This window comes from Gracilinanus agilis, chromosome 1, assembly GCF_016433145.1.
Source record: "Gracilinanus agilis isolate LMUSP501 chromosome 1, AgileGrace, whole genome shotgun sequence".
NCBI classification, from domain to species: Eukaryota; Metazoa; Chordata; class Mammalia; order Didelphimorphia; family Didelphidae; genus Gracilinanus; species Gracilinanus agilis.
Window position 1 is genome coordinate 485,365,979 of NC_058130.1, and position 23,080 is coordinate 485,389,058.

Below are 23,080 nucleotides of genomic sequence, written 5' to 3' on the forward strand. Positions count from 1 at the left end.
TAGGACAAAGGTAATATGATAGAAACAAATTATTCATTTCTGAATTTACTTCTGTCCTTTCTTTCAAAGAGGATTCTCTTCAGCTTAAGGAGAGAGCAAGAATGATTAACATTTAAGTACAAGATTAGTGAGAAGATAATAAAAGGGCCAGCTCTTTAACTGTTCTGAATATACCTTTCCAAAGTCATGGAGAAAGAGAGCTGCTACAAGATTGGAAACCATCAAATATTGTCCCCCTTTTCAACAGAAAAGAGGCTTTAGATGATAGGTCTGTAATCTTGGCTTTGATTACTAGGAAAATTCTAGAATATGTTATTAAAAGGATTGGTTGTATTTGGAAAGGAAAATAATGATCACTAATGCCAGTGTAACGTCAGCAAAAACAGACCATAGATGATTTTTATTTCCCTTTTGACAGGATTACCTAACACACTGAGGGATCAGCAATATGCCATTGACATAATATGCTTGAATTTCAGTAAAGCATTTAACAAAATCTTATGATATCCGTGTTAACAAGATGAAGAAATATGAGCTGTACGATAAGTAGTTAGGTATAATTGTAAAGGATTGAATGGTTAGACTCAAAGAGTTGTCATTAATTTTTTTTAAACTCTTACCTACTGTCTTAGAATCAATTCTGTGTATTGGTCTCAAGGCAGAAGAATGCTAAGGTGCCAGGCAAGGGGAGTTAAGTGACTTGCCCAAGGTCACATAGCTAGGAAGTGTCTGAGGCCAGATTTGAACGCAGGACCTCCCGTCTCTAGGCCTGGCTCTCAATCACTGAGCCACCCAGCTGCCCCTATCATTAATTTTTTAATGTCAACTTGGAATTAGAAGGAAATGAAGCATTTCAGTGTTTTCTTCTTGGGCTTGTATTGGTCATCCTTATGCAGTCACATGGGAGGAGGCATGGATGACATGTATCTGAGTACTTTTCGAATGACACATGTCCATCCCTGGGAGAGATAGACTGCTAGTTGGATGGTCAAAATATGTGGATTGTTTCTAATAAAATAAAAATTTAAGTGGGAAAAGTGTGAAGTGGCATACTTAAGTTAAAATAAAAGTATTTAAGTACAGGATTGGGAGAAGGCATTGCAAAGCAAGTTTATATAAAAAAGATTAGTGGGTTTTAGTGACCTGCAAGATTAAAACAAGTCAAGATGGCAAATGAGGAAAAGTAATTTTATCTTTGGCTCCATTAATAGAGACATAGTGTGCAGGATAAAAGAGCCTACTATCCCAGCGTCCTCTGCCTTTGGCAGGCATCTCAAATATTATGTTCACTGCTGCATGTAGCATGTGCAAGTGATGTCGCTGAACAGAGATGGATTCAAAGGTGGGAGGGCACCTGACTAGCTTGTTCTCTGTTGCAGTTGTTGGTACCTGGGGCATTATCATATGAGGTTTTTATAAAGTGAATCTAAACTGCTTAGACCTTTCCCTTCTTTTATATTTCCTCCCTTTGCCACATTCTCCTTGTCCTGCTAGCCTGATAAAGCTTCCCTGTGTATAACATTTCCTTTCCCACCTTGGGGCATTTGTACCAGTGCATCTTGGTGATTAGAACACAGTCTGGGCCCCTTTGTATCTTATAGCATCCCTGACTTCCTTTGAATCTCAACATGTGTGCCTCCTATGTGAGATCTTTCCTCATTGCTCTAGTTAATTAGCACATCTCCCTCTTGAAATCACTTTGTTTGAACTTGTTTACACTTTGTGTTTCATTATTTGTGTACGTGTTGCATCTCATCAGTAGAATATAAGCATTTTGAGGAGAGGACCTGTTTCATTTTTATTTTTGTATGCCCAGTGCCTAGGATAATTTGATTCATATTTTAAGTGCTTGATAAATGTTGAAATTGAAACCATTGATTAATTTTGGCTTTTGGCCCAGATAACAGCTTGGAATATGAGTGTTTAATTGTCTTAAAATTTCCAAATGTAAAAACAATATTCACATTTATTTTGATAGTTAAATGTGTCGAGTGTATTTTTTTTTCATTCCTAATATGGTATCATACATCGATATAAAACTTCTTTCACCATGAATTTAGAACATCAAACCTTGGTTGGCCCTCAGACACAAGCTAGGCTGGAAACTTTGAGCACTTAGTGTGAATTTTCCCACTTAAAGATGAATTTATCCTTTCAGATATTTTCATTGATTTGCCTGCCCTGTCACAGGATATAGAAATGCCAAATTTACTTTGTTGGTTCTATCACTTTGGCAATACTTTGAATTATATTATGTACTCTGACTTAATTTATTGCACTAAACCAGTGATGGGAAAACTTTTTAAAGAGGGGACCAAAGGAAAGGAAATGTTTGTCTGTCAGTCTGTTTCTAAGGCAATTCTTTCAAAGTTTCATTATATTGTATCCTACTCATTGTATTTGTCAGATTAGGAATAATGTCTTGAGGCGGGATAGAACATTTCAGGGGGCTGCATCTGACCTGCAGGCTGTACGTAGTTTGCCCATCACTACACTAAACTATTGGAATTATTTTCATATATATGATATGCATATAGAGAAGTATAAATGAATATATGTATGCATCATAAGATCAAAATTAATGTCCAATAATTAAAAGTACTATATTTTATAAGTTTTATTAATAATCACTTGAAGTAGAGGAAAAGTATAGCCTGAGTAAAGACAAGTTTACTGGACCGCGAAAGCAGGAGAAGAGAGAAAGGAGGGCATGGTTACAGAAACCTTATCTCTAAAATGTAAGGATGTAATGTAAGGACAAAAGTAGGGTTCTGGGAAACGGAGTCCTGGGGTACAAAATTCTAATTGCACTGTGTGTTTGTGTGTGTGTGTGTGTGTGTGTGTGTGTGTGTGTGTGTGTGTGTATATATATATATATATATATATAAATTTCTTTTCTTCTTCTCTTATGTAGGATTCTCCAAAGAATGTGAAATCCTTTGCATCTCTGCTAAGACATTCTCCTCTAATTCAGATGGGACCTGCCAAAGATAAAATCGTATTTGGACGAATCTTCCATGTTGTCGAAAATGACCTTTATATAGATTTTGGTGGCAAGTTTCATTGTGTATGCAAAAGACCAGAATCAGATGGAGAGTAAGTAGTAACATGATTTAAGTACCAGAATGGTGTTTTAAAAAAATTTTTACTGATGCTTTTTAAAAAAATTTAGAATATTTTTCCATGGTTACATGATTCATGATTTTTCCCATCCCTCTTCCCTCCCCCCTCCCTGAGCTGACAAGCAGTTCTACTGGGTTATACATGTATCATTGTTTAAAACCTATTTCCATATTATTCATATTTGCAGCAGAGTGATCTTTTAACACCAAAACCCTAATCAAATCCTCTTTTGAACTTCGTGATCAATCATATGTTTTTCTTCTGCGTTTCTACTCCCACAGTTCTTTCTCTGGATTTGGATAGCATTCTTTCTCATAAGTCCCTCAGAATTGTCCCAGGTCCCTCCAAGAACTGATGCAGAGTGAAAGGAGCAGAGCCAGAAGAACACTGTACACAGAGACTGATATACTGTGGTAAAATAGAATGTAATGGACCTCTGTACCAGCAGCAATGCAATGACACAAGACAGCTCTGAGGGATTTATGGTAAAGAACGCTGCCCACATTCAGAGGAAGATCTGCAGGAGAGGAAACATAGAAGATAAACAATTGCTTGAACGCATGGGTTGGGGTGGACATGATTGAGGATGTGGACTCGAAACTACCACACCAATGCAACTATCAACAATTTGGAAATAGGTCTTGATTGATGACACATGTTACAACCAGTGGAAATGCGCGTCGGCCATGGGTGGGGGGACAGTGGGGGGTGAAGGGGAAAGTAGGAGCATGAAGCATGTAAACATGTTAAAAATGAATATTTAAAAAATATTGAAAAAAAAAATGAAAAAAAAAAAGAATTGTCCCAGGTCATTGCTAGTAGAGAAGTCCATTACATTCGATTGTACCACAGTGTATCAGTCTCTGTGTATAATGTTCTCCTGGTTCTGCTCCTTTCACTCTGCATCAGTTCCTTAAAGTCTTCTCTTACTGATGCTTTTTTAAAAAAAGATATCTAATTTCTTCCCATACCCTACTCTAGTAGAGCCTTTTCTTCTGACAAAGAAATCTGGTTAAGCAAAGCCAATTTACACACTGATAATGGTTGAAATAATTTACTCTTTTCTCTCTTGAATCTCTGCCTGGCTCTTGAGAGGAGTCCTCATCATCAGACCTGTGGAATCAAGATTACTTACTACCTTGAGCCAAATTTAGATGCATTTTGTTGTTTTCCTTTACTTTGTGTTCATCATACATTTTTTTCTGCTTTCTTCCTTTTTTTTTTTAAAACCCTTACCTTCTCTCTTAGTATCAGTTCTAACTCAAAAGAGTGACAAAGCCCAGGGTCACACAGTTAGAAAGTGTCTATGGGCAAATTTGAACTCAGTTCCTCCTGGCTCCAGGCCTGTGCCCTTCCTGCCTTTTCTTACTTTCTGCTTGCTTCATTTGACATTAATTTAATTCTCTTCATTTCAGCAAGCTTTTCTTAAGTTACTAGTATGTCTGTGGCACTGAAAACACAAAAATAGACTTTGCCCTCAAGGAGTTTGTTTTTCTTCTTGCAAGTCTTTCCAAGTTGCTCTGAATTCTTCATAATCCTTATTTCTTTTAATGTAATGCTATTCTATTACATTCATATACCACAGTTTATCAACCATTTAAACTCTCTGAGCCTCAATTTCCTCATCTATAAAATGGGGATAATAATGCTTCTGTTTCTACCTGGGGTTGTTTTTAGACATCAGTGGAGATAATGTTCATAAAGTTTCATAATCCTTAAGGCAGTCTTTTAATGTCAGATGTTAAGATGATTATGATTTTCCAGTCTTTTCATACTTTTCCCTATTTGAGTAGCTTCAGAATCAATTCCTGAATGATTCCAAAAACTGTGTCCCTTTTAAGATGGAATTTTTCTCTGTGCCTTGATCAAGTCAGCCATTCTTCCTTATTTCATCTTATGTTTCATCATATGGCACATTGGATACTACATCTTTGTTTTAAAAGGAATATTATTTTACAAAAAACTTACTTTTCTCTCCACTATTTTTTTACTACTTTGTGAAGCAAATACTCATCGTGTTATCTGGACTTTGAATTGAGCAGGAGAAAGAGGTTGTACTGATTTTCATCTGGGAAATTGCATGCTACTTTCAGTTATCCTCAACTGCATGCTGCTGCAAAAGCTCATTACTTTAATGCCAGTGCTCTGTTTCTACAGACTTAAAAATTTTGATCTCTTAAAAGGATGAAATTAGTAGTCTCTAAAGCAGTGAAAAAAGACTGGAGGTCCTAGGTTCAAGTTCAAGTCCGGCCTCGGACACTTCCAGCTGTGTGACCTTGGGCAAGTCACTTGACCCCTATCGCCCACCCTTACCACTCCTGGGCTAAGGACGGTCCCTAGCCCAGATGAAAAAAGAGGAGGGTTGGGCGTGGGGCTAGCAACCCCACCCTGTAAAAACTACATTGCTAAAGAAACTGCAACCTAAAGTAGGGGCAGCTGGGCTAGCTCAGTGGATTGAGAGCCAGGCCTAGAGATGAAAGATCCTAGGTTCAAATCCGGGCTCAGACACTTCCCAGCTGGGTGACCCTGAGCGACCCATTGCCTACTGGTTGTGGCCCTATGCTCCTAGAATGGAGTCCCAGGATAAAAAAAAAAAAAAAAAAAAAAAAAAAAAAGCAGTGAAAAAGACACAATTCAATGTTGACAGTTATTAATGCTTAATAAATGTACATGGATTTGAATTTCAGTCAGTTAATATTGTTCAGCATCATATAAATTATTCTAAACATAATTTAACTTTTTCTGGTTTATTCATCTTTGTTCTAGATTTGTGACTTTAGTCATCATTATGAACAAAAATCACCATGTTGTAATAGGCCGATATGGTGTTGCATGTCCTATTTTAAATAGAACTGAATGAGCATAGCTTTTTACTTATGTCTGTTTCATCATTTTTTAAACCTTTCTGTCTTTGTTGTTTATCCTTCCTCAACATAGTTCTGTGTGTCAGTTAAAGTCTGTTGCTTTTGATTTTTTTCCCTTTTCTGATCTGCTCTAGAAATGAGAGAACCAGTTGCATTGAAAATAGAAGAATTGTGTCCAAAGTAGTAATAAGTAGGCTCTAAATGGAAGTTCATTAGTAACTAATGTACATTTGAAAATGGGCTGTGTTCAGAGTCAGAGACCTGGGGCTCGAATCTGCCCCTTATTCAGTGGGGTGACATTAGGCAGACTTTAGAGGTCTTAGTTTCCTCACTCTTAAAATGAGGGTCCTGGAATAGATGTTCTTTGAGGTCCTTTTGAGCTCTACATTTTTATAAAAACCTTTGGGTAGAGGCAACTAATTGGTTCAGTGGGTAGAGAGCCTGGCCTGAAGTTTGGGGGGGATCTGGGATCAAATCTTATCTCAGATACTTTCCTAGCTGTGTGACCATGGGCAAGTCACTTCATTCCCAACCACTCTTCTGCCTTGAAACAGGTACCTAGTATTTGTTTAAAATTATAGGGTTAAAAGAAATGGACCAAAGAAGATGAGTTTCTGAATGTGGTGCCCTAACGTGATAAATTTTAGAGTAAAGGTATAATTTTAGAGTAAAAAGTAAAATTGATTCAATTCCTGGGTCTATATTTCCTGTGTGATCTTAGACAAGTTGCTTAACCTCTCTGGGCTTTCTTACCTGTGAAATGAGGGATCTGAACAAGATAATTAACAAGGTCCCTCCAAACTCTAAATCTATCATCCATTTTTGTTGACTTTGTAAAATATATTTTGTTTGGCTTCTTTCCTCAAACCCTAACCCCTCTTAAAAATTTTAAAAATTAAAAAAATCTGTTTCTTGACTTATCTTTTACCATAATATAACTTATTTCCAATTACATTATATGCTAATAAGATTGATTGTGCTTAATTGACAATTAAGTTCCTGTTAATAATGGTTAAAATAGTAGTTGGAGTATTTTCAAATGTGTTTGCTCATTGGGAATATTCTCTTACATTTTATGAAGAGTTTGTACATAAACCTTTGATTTATTGAAAGTTGTTTTAGAATAAACCAATGCAGGAGCACAGGTACTTATGTAGTACTATTTAGGGAGTGGTATTAATATAATAACTAGATGATGTATTAAAAATCAGAATACCTCAATGTGTCATTTTGTATTGTTACCTTTCTAGCATGATGCTGCTCCGATTAGTATGATGTATGTATATATGTATGATCATCAACACTGTTCACTTAGGGAAAACATCTGTTTTTACTGGAACATAAAAACCTTATAATTAAACCATTTTTTATTCCTCTTAGTTTCATTTAAAAAAAAAACAATGGATTGTTTTTAATATTCAGTGATTAAAAACAGCTAGTTAAAAAAAATTTCAGTGGTTAATTTATGAATTTTTTGTTTTTATTTTGTACAAGATACAAAAATATCAGTAAAAAAATCCAATTTTAAAACTAAGGTTCATTTATTGATATTTTAATGAGAATTTTCCTTTCAAACATATTATTTCTGTACTGGTATCTTCATCACAACAGACATGATTGACAGTTCTTAAATACTATGAGTATCAAAACAAGCATGATTGGCAGCTCTAAAGCAGCTAACACGTGAAATGAATATCATCTGTACATTTGTTTGACACTAAGGTAGAATAAACAAGCTAATTTCCCAGTCTTTGTTTCTAATTCAGGCTGTGGTATATAGGGTCATATAAAAAGTGGAACATATATTGAATGTTTAAAAAAAGGAACATTTTCAAAATAATTGAGAAAGAAGGGGAAATTAGGTATTTAAGTTAAGTGCTTCATTTTCCTTCAGTACACAGCTTATTTTTAAAAAAATGTTTATTTTTAAATGGTACCTTTAACAACGTGAGTTATACATACATGTGTATAAATATACAAATATATATACCTATAGTATGCATATGTAGATGTATACTAGAGGGAACCTACTATAAATATATATGGTATATATAACAGTAGATTTGAATCCATAGGTACCAAACAATTTAAATATTACACTAGAAGATAACTTATTTTCTACCAGAAAAAATGGTGTAGAAATTTCTGTTGATTGATTTTGTTTTATTTTATCTTGCATTCTTTTCTATATTACATTCATAATAAAATCAGTCAACTCTATAGCCAGACCAAATTTATGGTTGTGGTAATTTTGTCTTCTACCTTCCCAAGACTTTAAAGGTCAAAAGTGAATCTGGAAACTACTATAGTACTTGGTTGTTGAAAAATGGTAGCATTTAATTGGTCACAGGAAAGCTTTGAAGTTCCTTCCTGTGAAGATGAATAGGTAAAATCAGAATTCTACTTGTTCAATTGTTTCAGTATGTAGATTTAAAAATATTTGCAAATTTAAAGCTGTCAACAGAAAAGGAAGTATTTAAATGAGTAAACATTTGTATGGATTTCAATTGCCTTCTACATAAAATCTAGTATATACTAAAATTCTAAAATCTGTTAATCATCTCATTTTTTGTTTCTTTGCAAGACTTTCCTATTTACTTAAATTTTTTTGTTTTTAATTTTTTAATATTTGTTTTGTGTCTTTTAATCATCATTTCAGTAGATACATATCAAATACCTGTTGTGAAGACCACTCCCTGTGAACTAAAAAAAAAGGTGCAAAGGGAATGAAAAATACCTTAAATGTATTAAAACCTAGTTGGTGAGTTAAGAAGACAGACAACTAAGGGTTCATTTAAAGAATTGTTGGGCCGGAGAGGAAGTGTTAGCCTGCAGAAAGGACTGGAGAGTCTTCTTGAAGTATTTGTTGAGAGTCTGTCAAGTGGAAGTGAGAGTAGATCTTTTCCACTTGGCCCTAGACCCAGAACTAGAAACAGTGAATGTAAGTTACAGGGAAGTAGCGTTAGGCTTGATATGAGTTAAAGTTTCTTAACTATTAGAGCTACCCAGAAATGGGTCTGTCATTTGATATAATGGGATCCCCTTTCCTGGAGGTCCTCAAGGAAAAGCTTAATGACCTTTTGGGATTATAGAAGAAAGGAATACAAATATTGGTTGGGCAAAATGTATTTATAAATCTATGATTCTGTGATTTAGTCTCATGAAACTGTAAGCCCATTGTGAGTAGGGACTGTTTCATCCTTTGTGCTTGTATTCTCCAGCACTTGGCATAAGTGCCAGCCCCAAGGTAGATACTTAATAAATATTTGTGGATTAATTTAAAAAAAATTTTTTTTAAACCCTTAACTTCTGTGTATTGATTGGCTCCAAGGTGGAAGAGTGGTAAGGGTGGGCAATGGGGGTCAAGTGACTTGCCCAGGGTCACACAGCTGGGAAGTGGCTGAGGCCCGATTTGAACCTCTTGACTCTAGGTCTGACTCTCAATCCACTGAGCTACCCAGCTGCCCCCTTTGTGGATTAATTTTTAAAGACTGGTTAAGGAAATAAAATAAACCTTCATGCCAACAGATAAAACTGTTAAGTAAAAACAAACGTAAAAATCTCAGAGCTGAAAGGAATTGTTGGATATTCAATTTGATTAGTACCTGGATCAGAATAGTGGGCTTCCTTACTTTGCTTGAAGATCTCCAATAAGGAGGGAGTCTTTTACCTTCAGGAGAAACCCATTCCACTTTTGCAAAGCTCAAACTGATAATGTTTCTCTTAACAAAGATCAGAAATCTGCCTTTCTCCTACTTCAACTGATTGCTTCTTCCTAGCTCTGATCCATGAGGCCAAATAGAAAAGGCTAATCTGGCTTATGTGTGAAAAAACAATCTGATGAAGCCTATGGGTTCTTTTTCAGAATAATATTTTTAAATAATTGAAGGAAATGCAAATTTTCAGTTAGAAGTTAGTGAAAATAAAAATTAATTTTTTTTCCCATCCTAGTTCACAAACCTCCCAAAATCTCTCTATAGACTTAATCTTGTTTTCAAGTGCCACAGGGTGGAGCTGTACAGGGAAGGAGATCCTCTATTTTGGCCCTTGTTAGAAAATCCCTGGCTCTCTTTTTGAGTTTCAGATACTAATTCCTAAGCAGCCTCATGTCTCCCTTTACAGGACTAGAACCAACTAATTTAAATACTGTTGCATTTCATGAGGTTTAACTTGGTCGAGACAATGAAACTAGACTGCTTTGTTCCTAGCCAACTACGAAATCAAGATGTTCTATTTATACTATATTTCATTTTTTTAAAGTTTTAATTCAGAACCCCAATTTTGGATCTAAAATAGACTACTTCATAGTGTTCCTTTTTAAAATGCAAATTAGATATTAGATGAGTATAATTAAATACTTAATTAGAACTGATTGAGTATATTATACTGTTCGCGTAGGTTTTATGTTGTTGCCTGTGTCATTTTTGAATTTATTAAGCAAATAGATCCTTCCTTGATGAATTTTCCTTGAAAGCATTTTCCTTCTTATGCAGTGTGTTTTTGAAAAGGAGGGTTATGAACTATTTGTAATCATATATTATGGAAACAGATGTACTTGATTCAGGGTGGAATGAGTAATTTGAAAGTACTCGGCTTTAAAAATGTATTACTATTATAGATTCAGCACTTTTATTTTAGTCAACCTTGCTTCAGCACCCTTATTTATATACTCTGTATTCTATTTTGGACTAAAAAAGATAAATATTAAACTGTTTTGAAAGTTACCAACCTTTAAACATGTCTACAAATAGAAGTCTTTCCCCCCCCAATCCCATTCATAATTGTGTTTTTATTACAAAATTGATGGATTGTTGGGGTAGGAAGGACCTAGATAAGTAGGTGCATAGTTCGATTTGAAAGATCTAGAAACTTCCTAAGAGTAGAAATAATTTTTGTAATGTGGTTTTCAAATTCTTTGTTCAATACGAATCTTTAAAAAATTTGTCTCATTCCTCATATTAGCCATAAGAAGCATATCTAAGAAAAAATATGTACTCCCTGTTTTCCCCCTTTGAGATGATGTGCCTAATGTACCTTCATAGAGCATTGATACCCTTTTTTAGTAGACAGAATAAAGATTTTAACTTTGATGGACAACATGACACATTTCTTGATTTAAAGCAATTATTCTTCATTCTAGTTTTTGTTTCTCCATAAGGAACTCATTTAGCCCAGATGCATATCATCTCAGGGATATAAGGAAATTCTCTAAACATCATTTTCATTCAGTAGTAGTATGTCTGGTATTATAAATGCCATTAGTAACAGTAATGATGAAGATATAGAGAGACCTTTTGGTGAAATAAGTTAAAAATTCTTATTATAATGCTTTGTACCTATGAATTCCTTAATAAATATTTGCTGATTGAATGACTGTGGTGTATGATTAGAAATTACCCTAGATCATAAAAAGAGAAAGACTTCCAACTTGTTAGGTAGAACCCTTATGTTGAGAGTTTATAGAGATTATGGACAAGGATGGGTGGGCAGGTAAGAATGATTTTTCAGTCTGCATCCTTAGAAAAATATACGAACTATTTGACTCTGAGAAGTTCCAGAACCCTCCAGCTCAGTCAGCAAGTGTATTTGAAGTTTATCTCCTCTGTCATGAGCTTTGTGCTAGGCCTGGGGATGCATAGATAAAAATGAAATTGGTCCTGTCCTCAATAAACTTGAATTTTACCAAGGGAGAAAACATATGCTCTTATAAGTATATCTGAACTATTAAAGACTAAATACAGGCTGTTTAGATCAGGAAAGAAGTTAACAGCTGGAGTGATCCAAAGGGTCTTATGATGTAAGTGAATCTTGTGCCAAGCTTTGAAGGAAGCTAGAGATTCCAAAGAGGTCAAGAGAGAATAGAGGGCAAGCTTGTACAAAGGAATAGAGAGAGGATATATAGTACCAAGTACAAGAAATAGCCTGGAAAATTAAGTTGAAATTATTCTTTATTTCTTCCACATTTCTTAGTATTCTTTGCCAGGATCCCTTCTTTGCCTCCATCACTGGCATTATATTTTATTAGTATGTGTCACATCCTCTCTTCTTTGGGTGAGTATTATAAAAGAGCAAACTGCTTTCTTAGATAGATATAAAGAATATTTGTTGTAGGTTCAATGAGGAAATAGCAGCCAACTCAGCTTTAAGAAAAAAAACAACAAAAAACCAAACAACCAAGAATTGTCCAAATCTTTTTTTTAAAAATCCAAGATTAAGAAGTTACAGTCATCTTGGAGTTACAATCTCATTGACAACATTTTAGTTGTATGTCACTTTGAAATCCCTTTTACTGTGGTTTTCTCCCAATGGTGTTTTGTTTTTAATGGTAAGATTGTTCACAAAATAATGACATCATTTTATACAGACCTAATTTTAAAGGAATAGGTCATGTTTCCTTCCTGATCTTCAAAACAAAGAGACAACAACAACACAGGAATGACGCCCTTTTTTTGTATTAGTAATAATGATTAAGATATGTTTGTTTCACATGATTTCTGGTAACATTTTCTAATTTTCTTTGGTGGGGAAAAGGTATAATACATAATTAAAATAACTTGCTTTTATCTCTTTCCATTCTAGTTATTGTATTTAACTCATGTTTAATGAGCTTTTCTCTAAACTCATTTCTTACTGGATAGCTATCCATTGCTTTCATTTTCTGAGATGGGGGGATGATGTCACAATTCTTAAAGACTATTTTTGCATGTCTTACTTTAGAGTCATAAGGAATAGAAAGAAGCAATTTTGTACAATCCAGATGTCATTTTCTTTCCTAAAAAACATAATTCCAGCTGTATTTACTATGTTCTAACTTTTTCAAATTAAAAAAAACCATATTCACTTTAATACTATATTGAATAAATATATTGAAAATGAAGTTCCAAAAGATGTTAGCATATTGCACATAAAGGCCTTATTTTTCTAAAACTTCTTAAATTTTTTAAACATGTTTTTATTTGACACAGCAAATTTAAATCATTTTCTGATGAAAAATTCCAATCATCTGCCTATATTGATAATACAGGGTCTCCCATTTAACACTGAAAACTCTTCTTTTTATTCCACCTATCTTTTTTCTATAGTGATAGAGGAAAGCCATATTAGTAAACCATAAATACCTAGAAACTATATTTTATTGAGCAGCTTTTAGTTTTCATGCTATCAAATTATTTACTGGAGCTGCTAAACAAGTAACAGAATTAACCAGTTCCCTGATTGCCAATCTGTTAACTGGGTAATGTTCAGCCACAATCACCACATGTGTAGAAAATAGCTGTATGGACATTTCTTTTCTCAATCCCATGTTTTGTTTACTGAATTGGCTGTATTTCTCATTAGAAACTTTGAACTCTGGGAATCAAACAGCATATAAAAGCATATTTTCTTTTCTTTAATGGCTTAAACATCTTTTTTGAGATTAAAAACTTTTTTTTGCTATGCTAAGGTCTCCATTTGAGGTTATCATCTTCATTTTCATGTCTATAGCCTTTTTTCAGATTGATTTAAGTAGTGAGAGGAAAAATAATAGATCAAAATATTCTTACAAGTATTTCCTTTATCAGGAAGAAAACAAGGTAATAAAGTAAGTATATTTATGCATAGTAGAGGAGCCACCAAGCATCATGCTCATTTTCTTCAAACTTATGGAAATTACTTCAAAATAAACACATTTGAAGCAAATTTCCTGTTATATGCTCTTTGATAAAAAAAAATACTATTAGTTAATCAAAACGTTTTATTGGGGGTTAGACACCAGAGTTTCAGATTAATGAGACTCTATACCTATCCATTCTATATGATTTTTAAAAAGTCACAGAGTTATTTAGCAGCCATTATGCCCCAACTTCTTTCACTACGTTGGGATATAATTCATCTTGTCTAAGGTTCTTGAATTCTTTGAGAGCAACTAGGTGTGCTTTTTATTATATCCTTATATATCTTATCTTTGGCTTCAGATCTGGTAACATTGTTCTCAGCCTAAAGAGCAATCTCTGCTATTGAAAGCAGAAACAAATTAAGATTTGAAAATGTTAGCCATCTCTCTGTAATTATCATTAACCTTTGGTAACTCGGCAAACATTTATTAAGCATCTATGTTGTAAGCACTGTCCTGGGCACTGGGGATAACAAAGAGAAAAAGCCCTTAAAGAGCTTACACTTTAGTGAAACAACAGGTACACACACAAATAAACATAAAATCATTTTGGGAGAGGGCAAGTAATAGAAACTAACCTGGAAAATCAAGAAAAATCTCTTGTAGAAAGTGGCGTTTAAGCTGAACTTTATAGACTTGGGGATTCTAAGAGTTGGAAGTAAAAGGGAGAGCATACCAGAGAAGAAAGAAAGACAAGGAAGCAAGAGTTGGAGTATTTTTTGTAGGGAAGAGCACATAGGAATGTAGACTGAATGAAAGATAGTATAGTGTAATCCAGTGATGGTGAACTTTTTAGAGACCAAGTGCCCAACTGCAACCCTCACACCGCATGTGAGCCAGACAGGGGAGGGAGGAAGCACTCCCATTGGGCTCCTGGGCAGAGGGTTGGGTCATGTGGGAAATGTCCTCAGGCTCATGTAGAGAGGGGAGAAGGGAACAATCTCTTCTAGCACTCTGGCAGTTGTGCCATAGTTTCAAGAGAAGTCAGTGCAAGATTGTGAAGACCTTTTTGTGTCAAACAAAGGAGTTTGTATTTTATCTAGAGGAAATAGGGAGTGACTAGAGCTTCTTAGAAAATGGTATGCTGTAGCCAAACCTGTGCTTTAGGAATATCAGTTTAACAGCTATGTAGAGGATGGTTTGAGAAGGGGAAGAACTGGATTCATAGAGACCAGTTAGGGATACTATTGATAACTAGTACAAAAATCCAAGCAAGAGCTGATGTGGCTTTAACAATATTTGTGGTATGAAAATATCCCAACTTCCTCTTGTCAACATAACCCAAAAAGCCCCTTTTTCATTGTTCTTAGCATTTACCCAAAGTATCACCTTTGAAGTTGTTCACATTCTTATAGGATCATGCCACTCCTGTATTCATCATTTAAATCTAACACTTGGTAACCTACTCTTCCATTATCTGTACATTTACTGTGACAACAGGCTCCATTTATGAACTAATGGAGATAGGCATAATTAGTTAAAACTATCAAACTATTGCTAAGGACAGAAATGTCATGATAAGCATAATTTTCTGATTCATAGACATTAGTCTTCTCATCCATCAGTTAAGTTAAAAAAATGTAATACTTTTTCCCCTATAGCTCAAAGGACCTTAATTGGTACTAGACTGGAGCAACAATCCCATAGCTATTCTTTTTGGTCAAGAAACCTTTAGTATTTCAGAATTAATGACAATGACTATTAAAAATTCATTGTAAATTTTATGGCAATTATGAATGGACCCAGAATAGACTAGGTAAAACTCCTTTCCTCAGATATATTTTGTTTTATGTTATGAAGTTAGAAACAACAGGACTTGGCAAATGATTGGATACCAAGAGTAAGTAAGAGAAAGTGAGTTGAGGATAACACCTAGATTTCAAGACTGGGTGATTGGGAGGGAAGGTAGAGAGCCCTTGACAACGAAAATTTCAGAAGAAAGGGAGGAGATAATAAATTCAGTATTGGACATGCTGAGTTTAAGATGTCTACAGGACATCCTGCTTGAGATGACCAATAAAAAACTGAAGATGTGGGTTTAAAAGTTAAAAGAGAGGCTAGGAATTGTAAAGACTTGCAGGAAGCCATGTTGGCCAAGAATAAGTGCCAGTTATTTGGTCAGAACACAGAATGCAGTGAGGACATTTTGAGCTGGCATGAGACCAAAATTCAGCTGAGATTGGACTATAAAAGCAGAAAAGCTCAGTATATCAGCCTCTCAATCTAGGGAGATTGGTGGGAGGAAGGGTCATCTCAGAATTGTCTCATAACTAGGATTAAGTGCCTAAGCTGCTGTTAGGGAATTCTGTGTATACCAGCATCCAACACCGTTATTGACAACATCTACAAATCAACACCAAATACCAGCATAAAGCCAAATGGAAGATCAACTATAAAGCTAACTCTTAGTGGACTGAAGATATCTTCAAGCTTTGGGGTTAGGCCTTTGCCCTAGCCAGACAACTGGCCAAGCAGGCTTGAAGATATCAGCTGATTTATATTCTACAACATAGTTAGATAAAGGTTTAGGATTTTCCTTTAATCCCTCTCTCCTTCACAATTTCCCCAAACTTTTCCTTTACCATATCAATTAGCATTAAATAGCTGTATTAAGAAAGCCATCACTAACTTGGTTATTCTTTATTTTTTAACATTTTTTATCATTGGCTATGATGTTTTTATTTATTTTTGAAATTTTTATTTTGAATATTTTCCCATAGTTATATGTCTCATGTTCTTTCCCTCTCCCCCAAATCCCCCTACTCCCCCTTAGCCGATGCACAATTCCACTGGGTTTCACATGTATCACTGACCAAGACCTAATTCCATATTATCGATAGTTGGACTAGAGTTATTGTTTAGTGTCTACGTCCCAAATAATATCCCCAACAGCCCATGTGTTCAAGCAGTTGTTTTTCTTCCGTGTTTCTCCTCCCACAGTTCTTCCTCTGAATGTGGCTAGTTTTCTTTCTCATAAGTCGCTCAGCCTTGCTCTGGATCCTTGCATTGCTGCTAGTAGAGAAGTACATTATGTTTGATTGTACCACAGTGTATCAGTCTCTGTGTACAATGACTAACCTGGTTATTCTAAGAGTTCTTTCAAGTTTTCAGTTAGAGATCCACTTGGCACTGATGAAGACACCTTCACAATTATTGATCTTCTGAGTGAATCCATCTTAAATCACAGTCAGAGATTGAAATCAAGGATCATTATCCTTGAAGTTATTAACCAATTAAACTACTAATTGAGGAAACAGTCACTTCCTCATTAGTTAGGTGGGAACCAGTGAAAGCATTCGAGACTAGTCTTTCATATCAGCAGATTCTATACAGTTTCAGGCAGTAGCAAAGATCATTGAAGCTGCTGCTAAGTAAACCTATCTTGATATCCAGATAGAAGGTTTCATCAAACCTCTCACTGGTTCCCACCTCCATCTGTAAGATTCCTGGGACTGTACAATAATCATCTACAGTTTTTCCCTAGGATCATTACAGAGTGGACAGCCATTTCTGAGAATCATCAGCTTACAGATATTTATTGAATCTGTCAGTGGTGATGAGAATCCAAAAAGAAATACTACTAAAGAGAAGAAAGCCCAGTATTCTTTCATTAGACCTTTTTTTTAGGAAGGGAAAAAAAAAAAGATCCCTTTGATATGATAAAATAGTTGTGATCTGAAATGTAATGTAAGAGTTCTCATGGTAGGGGTGGAAGTGGGATGAGGGAAAGACAGTAATGAAGAAGCTGTTTACAGATAGGTGAGGTAGGGGTCAAGAGATAGTATTGTAGTCCCAGAATCCCACTAATTACTTTTATGATATTTTAGGAGTCATTCAATCTCTTGATTGCAATGTCCTCACTTATTGAAATAGGTCACATTACTTTGTACTTTGTAGTTTGCAAAGCACTTTACTCACAACCACCCTATTAAGTCTTTAATAAGAATATTATGTGTCCTACATAATTGAGGCTTGGAGAGTTTGGGTGATTTGCCTAAGGTCATATTTGGAGCCAAGATTTGAATCCAAGTCTTCTTACTCTGAATTCATACTGCCTCTTCTGTCATAATTTTTCTTCATCTGCCGAATGAATGGGGAGATGTAAGAAACACGTACGTAGATGATCTATTTTGTGATCCTTTGATTCAGTTATTATAGTTACTAGTAAAATTGAGCTGGCTGTTAAGTTATCACATTTACTTTCTGGCATACTAGTCATTTCTGGGTTAACATTTTGCCTGAATCCCAGACATGCTTGTTCAGTAGGACTGCTCTTATTGCCCTTCTATATCATGGTTCCAGCTTCTTAAAGGAAGGCTTATTGTTTATATTAAAGGAGGCTAAATTCAGGGAAGTGGCATGAGTTCCCTTTTTTCACAAAGCTACTATACAGTGCAATTCACTCACACTTCTTAACTCAAACAATACATGTGGTGCCACCAAGTCTGTTGTCAAAGAGCTGTAGCTTTCCTTTTTAAAAACAGACTCTATCGTAGTGGCCATGCTGCTGCAAAGTTAATCAGTGCATTTCAGCAAATGACCATCATCATATTTATAGCAGTGTATATTTTGGAAATTATAACATTTTATCTCCTATAGGCATAGCATATTATTTGCATGGTTACTTTATAATTCTAACAGTTTCTTGCCACCCAGGGTGGGTCATTTTTCAGTGGTTGTTTTTTACCACAAATTTAGGAGTTATTTTTCTGTGGTTCAGTAATGCAGAAGGATTGTGCTGCCAGCGTTGCTGGAGCCTGATTCTCTAAACAGTTTTCTGTTTGTTTTTTAAAAGATTTTGGTTTAACAGACAGACATTTAGTACTGAAATCTTTAGAGGATGGACATTCATATATAATAACCATGCAGCATCTAGGTGGTTGAAGTGTAACTTATCGGTTCTAAAAATGTAGGCCATTTTGGTGCAAAATGTCTAATGAAGGGTTTACCGACTAGTCATATCCATGCCATTAGATTGGAGCATGCCTGCCAGTGTATCTTCTATGACTTTTGGCCCTGAGCTTAGGGATTCTGATGACCTGAAATAAAGCTTGGTTATGTCCTCTGGGGTAAGTATGATATTGGGTTGGGTGTTTACTAGCTGACCTATTTTATTTTTATGGCAATATAGAAAGTACCAAAATGTTCTGCTGATTCTCTTAGGGGTATCATCTTTAAGTCTATCTCATGACCAACATTGCAATGTAAGGTATAGACTTAAAGATTATCAGTTTACAACTTGAACCATACAGTTTGATTGTCCATTCTATAAAATAATAGCTAGCATTTATATATTGCTTTAAGGTTTTCAGAATGTTTACATCTGTTATCTCATTTGATCCTCACAACAACCATGAGGTAGGTGCTATGATTATTTCTATTTTATAGATGAGGGAACTGAGGCCAAGGGAAGATCAATTGTCTAGGATCACATATGTAATAAGTATCTTAGGGGGAATTTGAACTCAGGCCTTCTTGAGCCAAAAGTTTGTTACTGCAGTTTTATTATTTACCTATACATAACTATGGTTTTTGTGGAGTTTTTGATTGTAAAAGGACTTATTATTTCCATTTTCTTTCCATTCCTGATATTACTTTAGTACGTGTGATAGGATTAGTATCTAACAGAATCTTCCTACTCTCCATCCCCACCTCCTCTCCCCCAGTATGGGTTAGACTTGTTTCCCCTAAAAGATGGTAAAGCTGTCCTTGTCTCCTGATTTTCTCCTGTACATCCCTCAGACATTTTCCTAGTAGGCTCTGGCTAAATCGACTTGGCTTTCTGGTCACCTAGAGATAAAAAGACACTACCTATATGGAATCTGATCCCCTCAGACCTGGTGAATGTCCCAGGACCAGGAGTAACCATACTCTCTTGGCCAGATATGTTTCTTTAGCATGGGTAAGTGCTTCAAAATAAAAAGGATAGTCAACAAGGATATAGTAAGTCCTTTTATTTACTATTCAGTGACCTATGAGAATTTCTCAACCCGAACTAACAGAATGCCCTTAGTCTTTAAAAAAAAAAAAAGGAGAAATTCATAGAAACTTTTCTCTTTTCCCTTCTCTAATAAATATTAAATGACATGTTTTGTAATATCTCATTAGGTTCCTGCTCTGTGAGATTTTTTTTTCTTTGATAACTTTTTTCCTCAACATTTCAGTTACATTTTGTGATTAATCAGGAATGAATGTAATATTATTTAATATTTTATATGTATATATTTGCTTCCTTTTTCTTTTTTTGAAATGAACAGATATTCAGACTTTTTTTGTTAATGCAGATTGAAAAGATTATCCGTAGTCTTTCCATGCAGTTTTTTTTAAGTTCATAATTAGTATATTTCAGAAGTAGATAAAAATCAGTCACACTGAGTGGAGGTAGCTTTGTACCACATTTAGGGATTGTTATTTGGTTGTATCTGACTCTTTGTAACCCTGTGGACCATAACATGTCAGCCCTTTTGTCTTCCACTATTTCATGTGTCATCTTTTGAGGGGTTCATCTTCTGATGTCAAATCTTTTAGCCTTTTAATACTACCCATGGATTTTTCTTGGCAAAGGTACTGGAGTAGTTTGCCATTTCCTTGCCGGAACTCTCTGTGACCTGCCTGTCTTGAGTAATCCTGTAGAGCATACCTCATCGTTTCATTGAGCTATGTAACCCCCTCCTCCACAAACAAGGCACTGATCTAGGAAGGGACATCTATGGATAGGAATACTTGAAGTGTATTTTGGTTTCAGAGAAGTTAGGATTATTTTTTTTTCAGATAATTAACCAAAATGGTGGAAAAAGTTTTAAAAATAAAACTTGTTTTATTTTTCTTCTTGTGTGCTCTCTTCATGAGTCAGCAGCAGAATAAAAAAACACAGTATTTCACTTTTTTTTTTCAAATATACTATTCTTGTCATACTGACAGTATTCTATAACTCACTGGTAACCTATACAACCTTATTATGCAGTAATATATTTATTAGGGAAATAAATGTTTTCCAATAGCACATTTTTTATCAGAAACTTTGTTATCTGAGTTAGAAATAGTATAAAAGTAATTCAGAATACTATAGATGAACAGAAAAGGCATAGAACTTCATTCTATGATATCAGAAAATTTAGTTCAATGATATATAGAGTTTTTCTTCTTTTCTCTCTCTCTGCCTTTACTGTTTTCTCTCTTTTTTCCCCTTCTTCCTTTCGTTCCCCCTTTTTCTTTGGCCCTATCTTCCTCAAAAGAAGCTGGAAGAGACTATCAATCCAGTTCCTATAAGCTGCATGAGTCCTGTCTGCAATGTCTATAGTAGGTAGTTATTCAACCTCTGCTTGAGAACCTTACAAGGCAGCCATTCCATTTTAGGAACACGTTAATTGTATGGAATTAAAAAGCCTATTTTGAGCAATAATTTATCTTCTTATAATTACTTTCCATGGTCTTCATTTGTCCTCCTAGAGCTATTATAGAAAAACTCGTCACTCTTATATATGTATGTATGAATGTATGTATATGTGTGTATCTCATATAAGTATATAATCTCCTTTGAATATTCATGAAAGATTATCTTTTTGTTCCTCTTAAATCTTTACTTTTTTAGACAGATATCCCTAGATCTCTTAGTTTTTTAGTTTTTAAGAATTCTTCTAGATATCTCTTATCTTCAATAGTATTCCAGTTTATAACTTGTCTGGGCAGTTTTATCTCTTTCCCAGCCTCTCAACTCATCCCTTGATGTTGAGTTTAAAGTTTTATTTATTAGGCTGGCAAATCTCTGGCTGAACATATTCTTTCTAACTCTCACGAGAAGCATTTCATTCCTATCCAAAATCCTATAATTTTTTAATTGGCCTTCTTTTCTTCTCTCTTTTCCCCTGCCCTCATCATCACTTTCCCCAACTCATTTCTTCTTTCTCTGTCACCTATACCTCTGTTTTTCATCCAGTATTCCCTTTCTTCCCCAAGACTAGCCCTACAAATCCTCAGTATCCATGGTTTCTTTGGTTCTTTCTTCTTCTGACACCCTGGCAATCCTCTAGAGCAGAGAGGAATATAGAGCAAATGTATTCTATTAAGATTTATATTCTTAATCATATTTTAAATAGTTTGACTTGCATTTTAGGTAGAAACAAATTTGATTTGATTATTTATTAAGAATATTATAACAACTTTATAATAAAACTTTTCTTGAATTTTGAAAAACAGAAGTAAATGGTTCTTTTGCTTTCAAATATGGTTTGAGTCATATAAGACTCTTAAGTGTTATTGCTTCTTAGAGCAAAGAAAACAATTCCTACACTCACCTCCAGTTTTGGAGTTAGGTTGATAATAATCTTTGATTTACAAATGCATATGGATGGAGGTATACACAATCTTAAAGGAATTCTAAGTCACTCTGTCTTCCTGGGGTTTATTGCCTTTTCTTCTCCACCTTAGAAGTCACTAGGGAGTGAATAACTTAATTTTCTCTAAGAAAATTAATAAATGCCTTAGAAATAACTATTCTTCTTTTGACAAACCCCCCATTCACCCTGGGACAACTTTGCTACTGGGGCAAGGGAATGTGGAGTTCAATACAATGCAATACAAAACATCAACATTTAAGTGCCTGCTATGTGCCAGGCACTGTGCTAAGCTTTGGGGAATCAAATAAGAATAGATAGCTCCTGCCCTTTAGGAGCTTACAGTCTAATGGAGGGAGACCACATACCAGAGGAACCTGGAGGAGAGCCGGGAGAGTTGAAACCAAGCAGAACTGCAGGTTGCAAGTGGAGAGTTAGCTGGAAAGTTCTGATCCTGGCAGTTTATGGAAAAAACCTTTGGAAGGAGTTTGGACCTCCCCTCTTCAGGTCTCAGTCTGAGGAGTCAGGGTGGATGAGACTGAATATGGTTTTCATGGTGTTACAGATCCAGATAGAACTCAAGATCTTGCCTTCTAACTTTACCTATGGCACTGCCTTCCAGTTATCCTGGTTCACAGACTCAAGTCATCTCCAGCTCATCAGTGCCTTACCACCCCTCCTCCATTTGCTGACCAAGTCACTGGGATTTTTATTTCCACACAGCAGCATTTCTCATAACTGTCCCTTTCTCTCCATTCACGGGTTCACCACAAGAGTTCAGGCTCTGTATCGCTTCTCATTTCGACCGTGTCAGTTCCCGATTGATCTTACAGAAACCTTCCTCTCCCTTCTGCATTTCATTCTCCACATGGCTTGCAACTCAGTATTCCTAATAGCAGTATGCCCCCAGGCCTGGCCATGTCACTTCCCTGCTCAAGAAGCTTCAATGAGTCCTTATTGCCTCCAGGATAGAACACAAACTTCTCTTCAGTATACCAGACTCTCTGCAATCAAGCTTTAGCTTCTTTTTGGAGCCTGATTTCCCAGGAGTCCTCACCAGCCACCACATTCCAGTCACCCTGGGCTACTTGATGTTCTTTGTACAC

General features: G+C 35.4%; 1 protein-coding gene across 1 annotated transcript in view; it reads left to right on the plus strand.

Annotated features, from left to right (window-relative positions):
• Positions 1-23,080, plus strand: part of TPD52 (tumor protein D52) — a 324,737-nt gene that overhangs the window by 184,855 nt on the left and 116,802 nt on the right. The window contains exon 6 of the mRNA XM_044665819.1: positions 2,915-3,096. Within this exon, the coding sequence (XP_044521754.1) occupies positions 2,915-3,096 (182 nt within the window). The remainder of the gene's footprint in view (positions 1-2,914; positions 3,097-23,080) is intronic.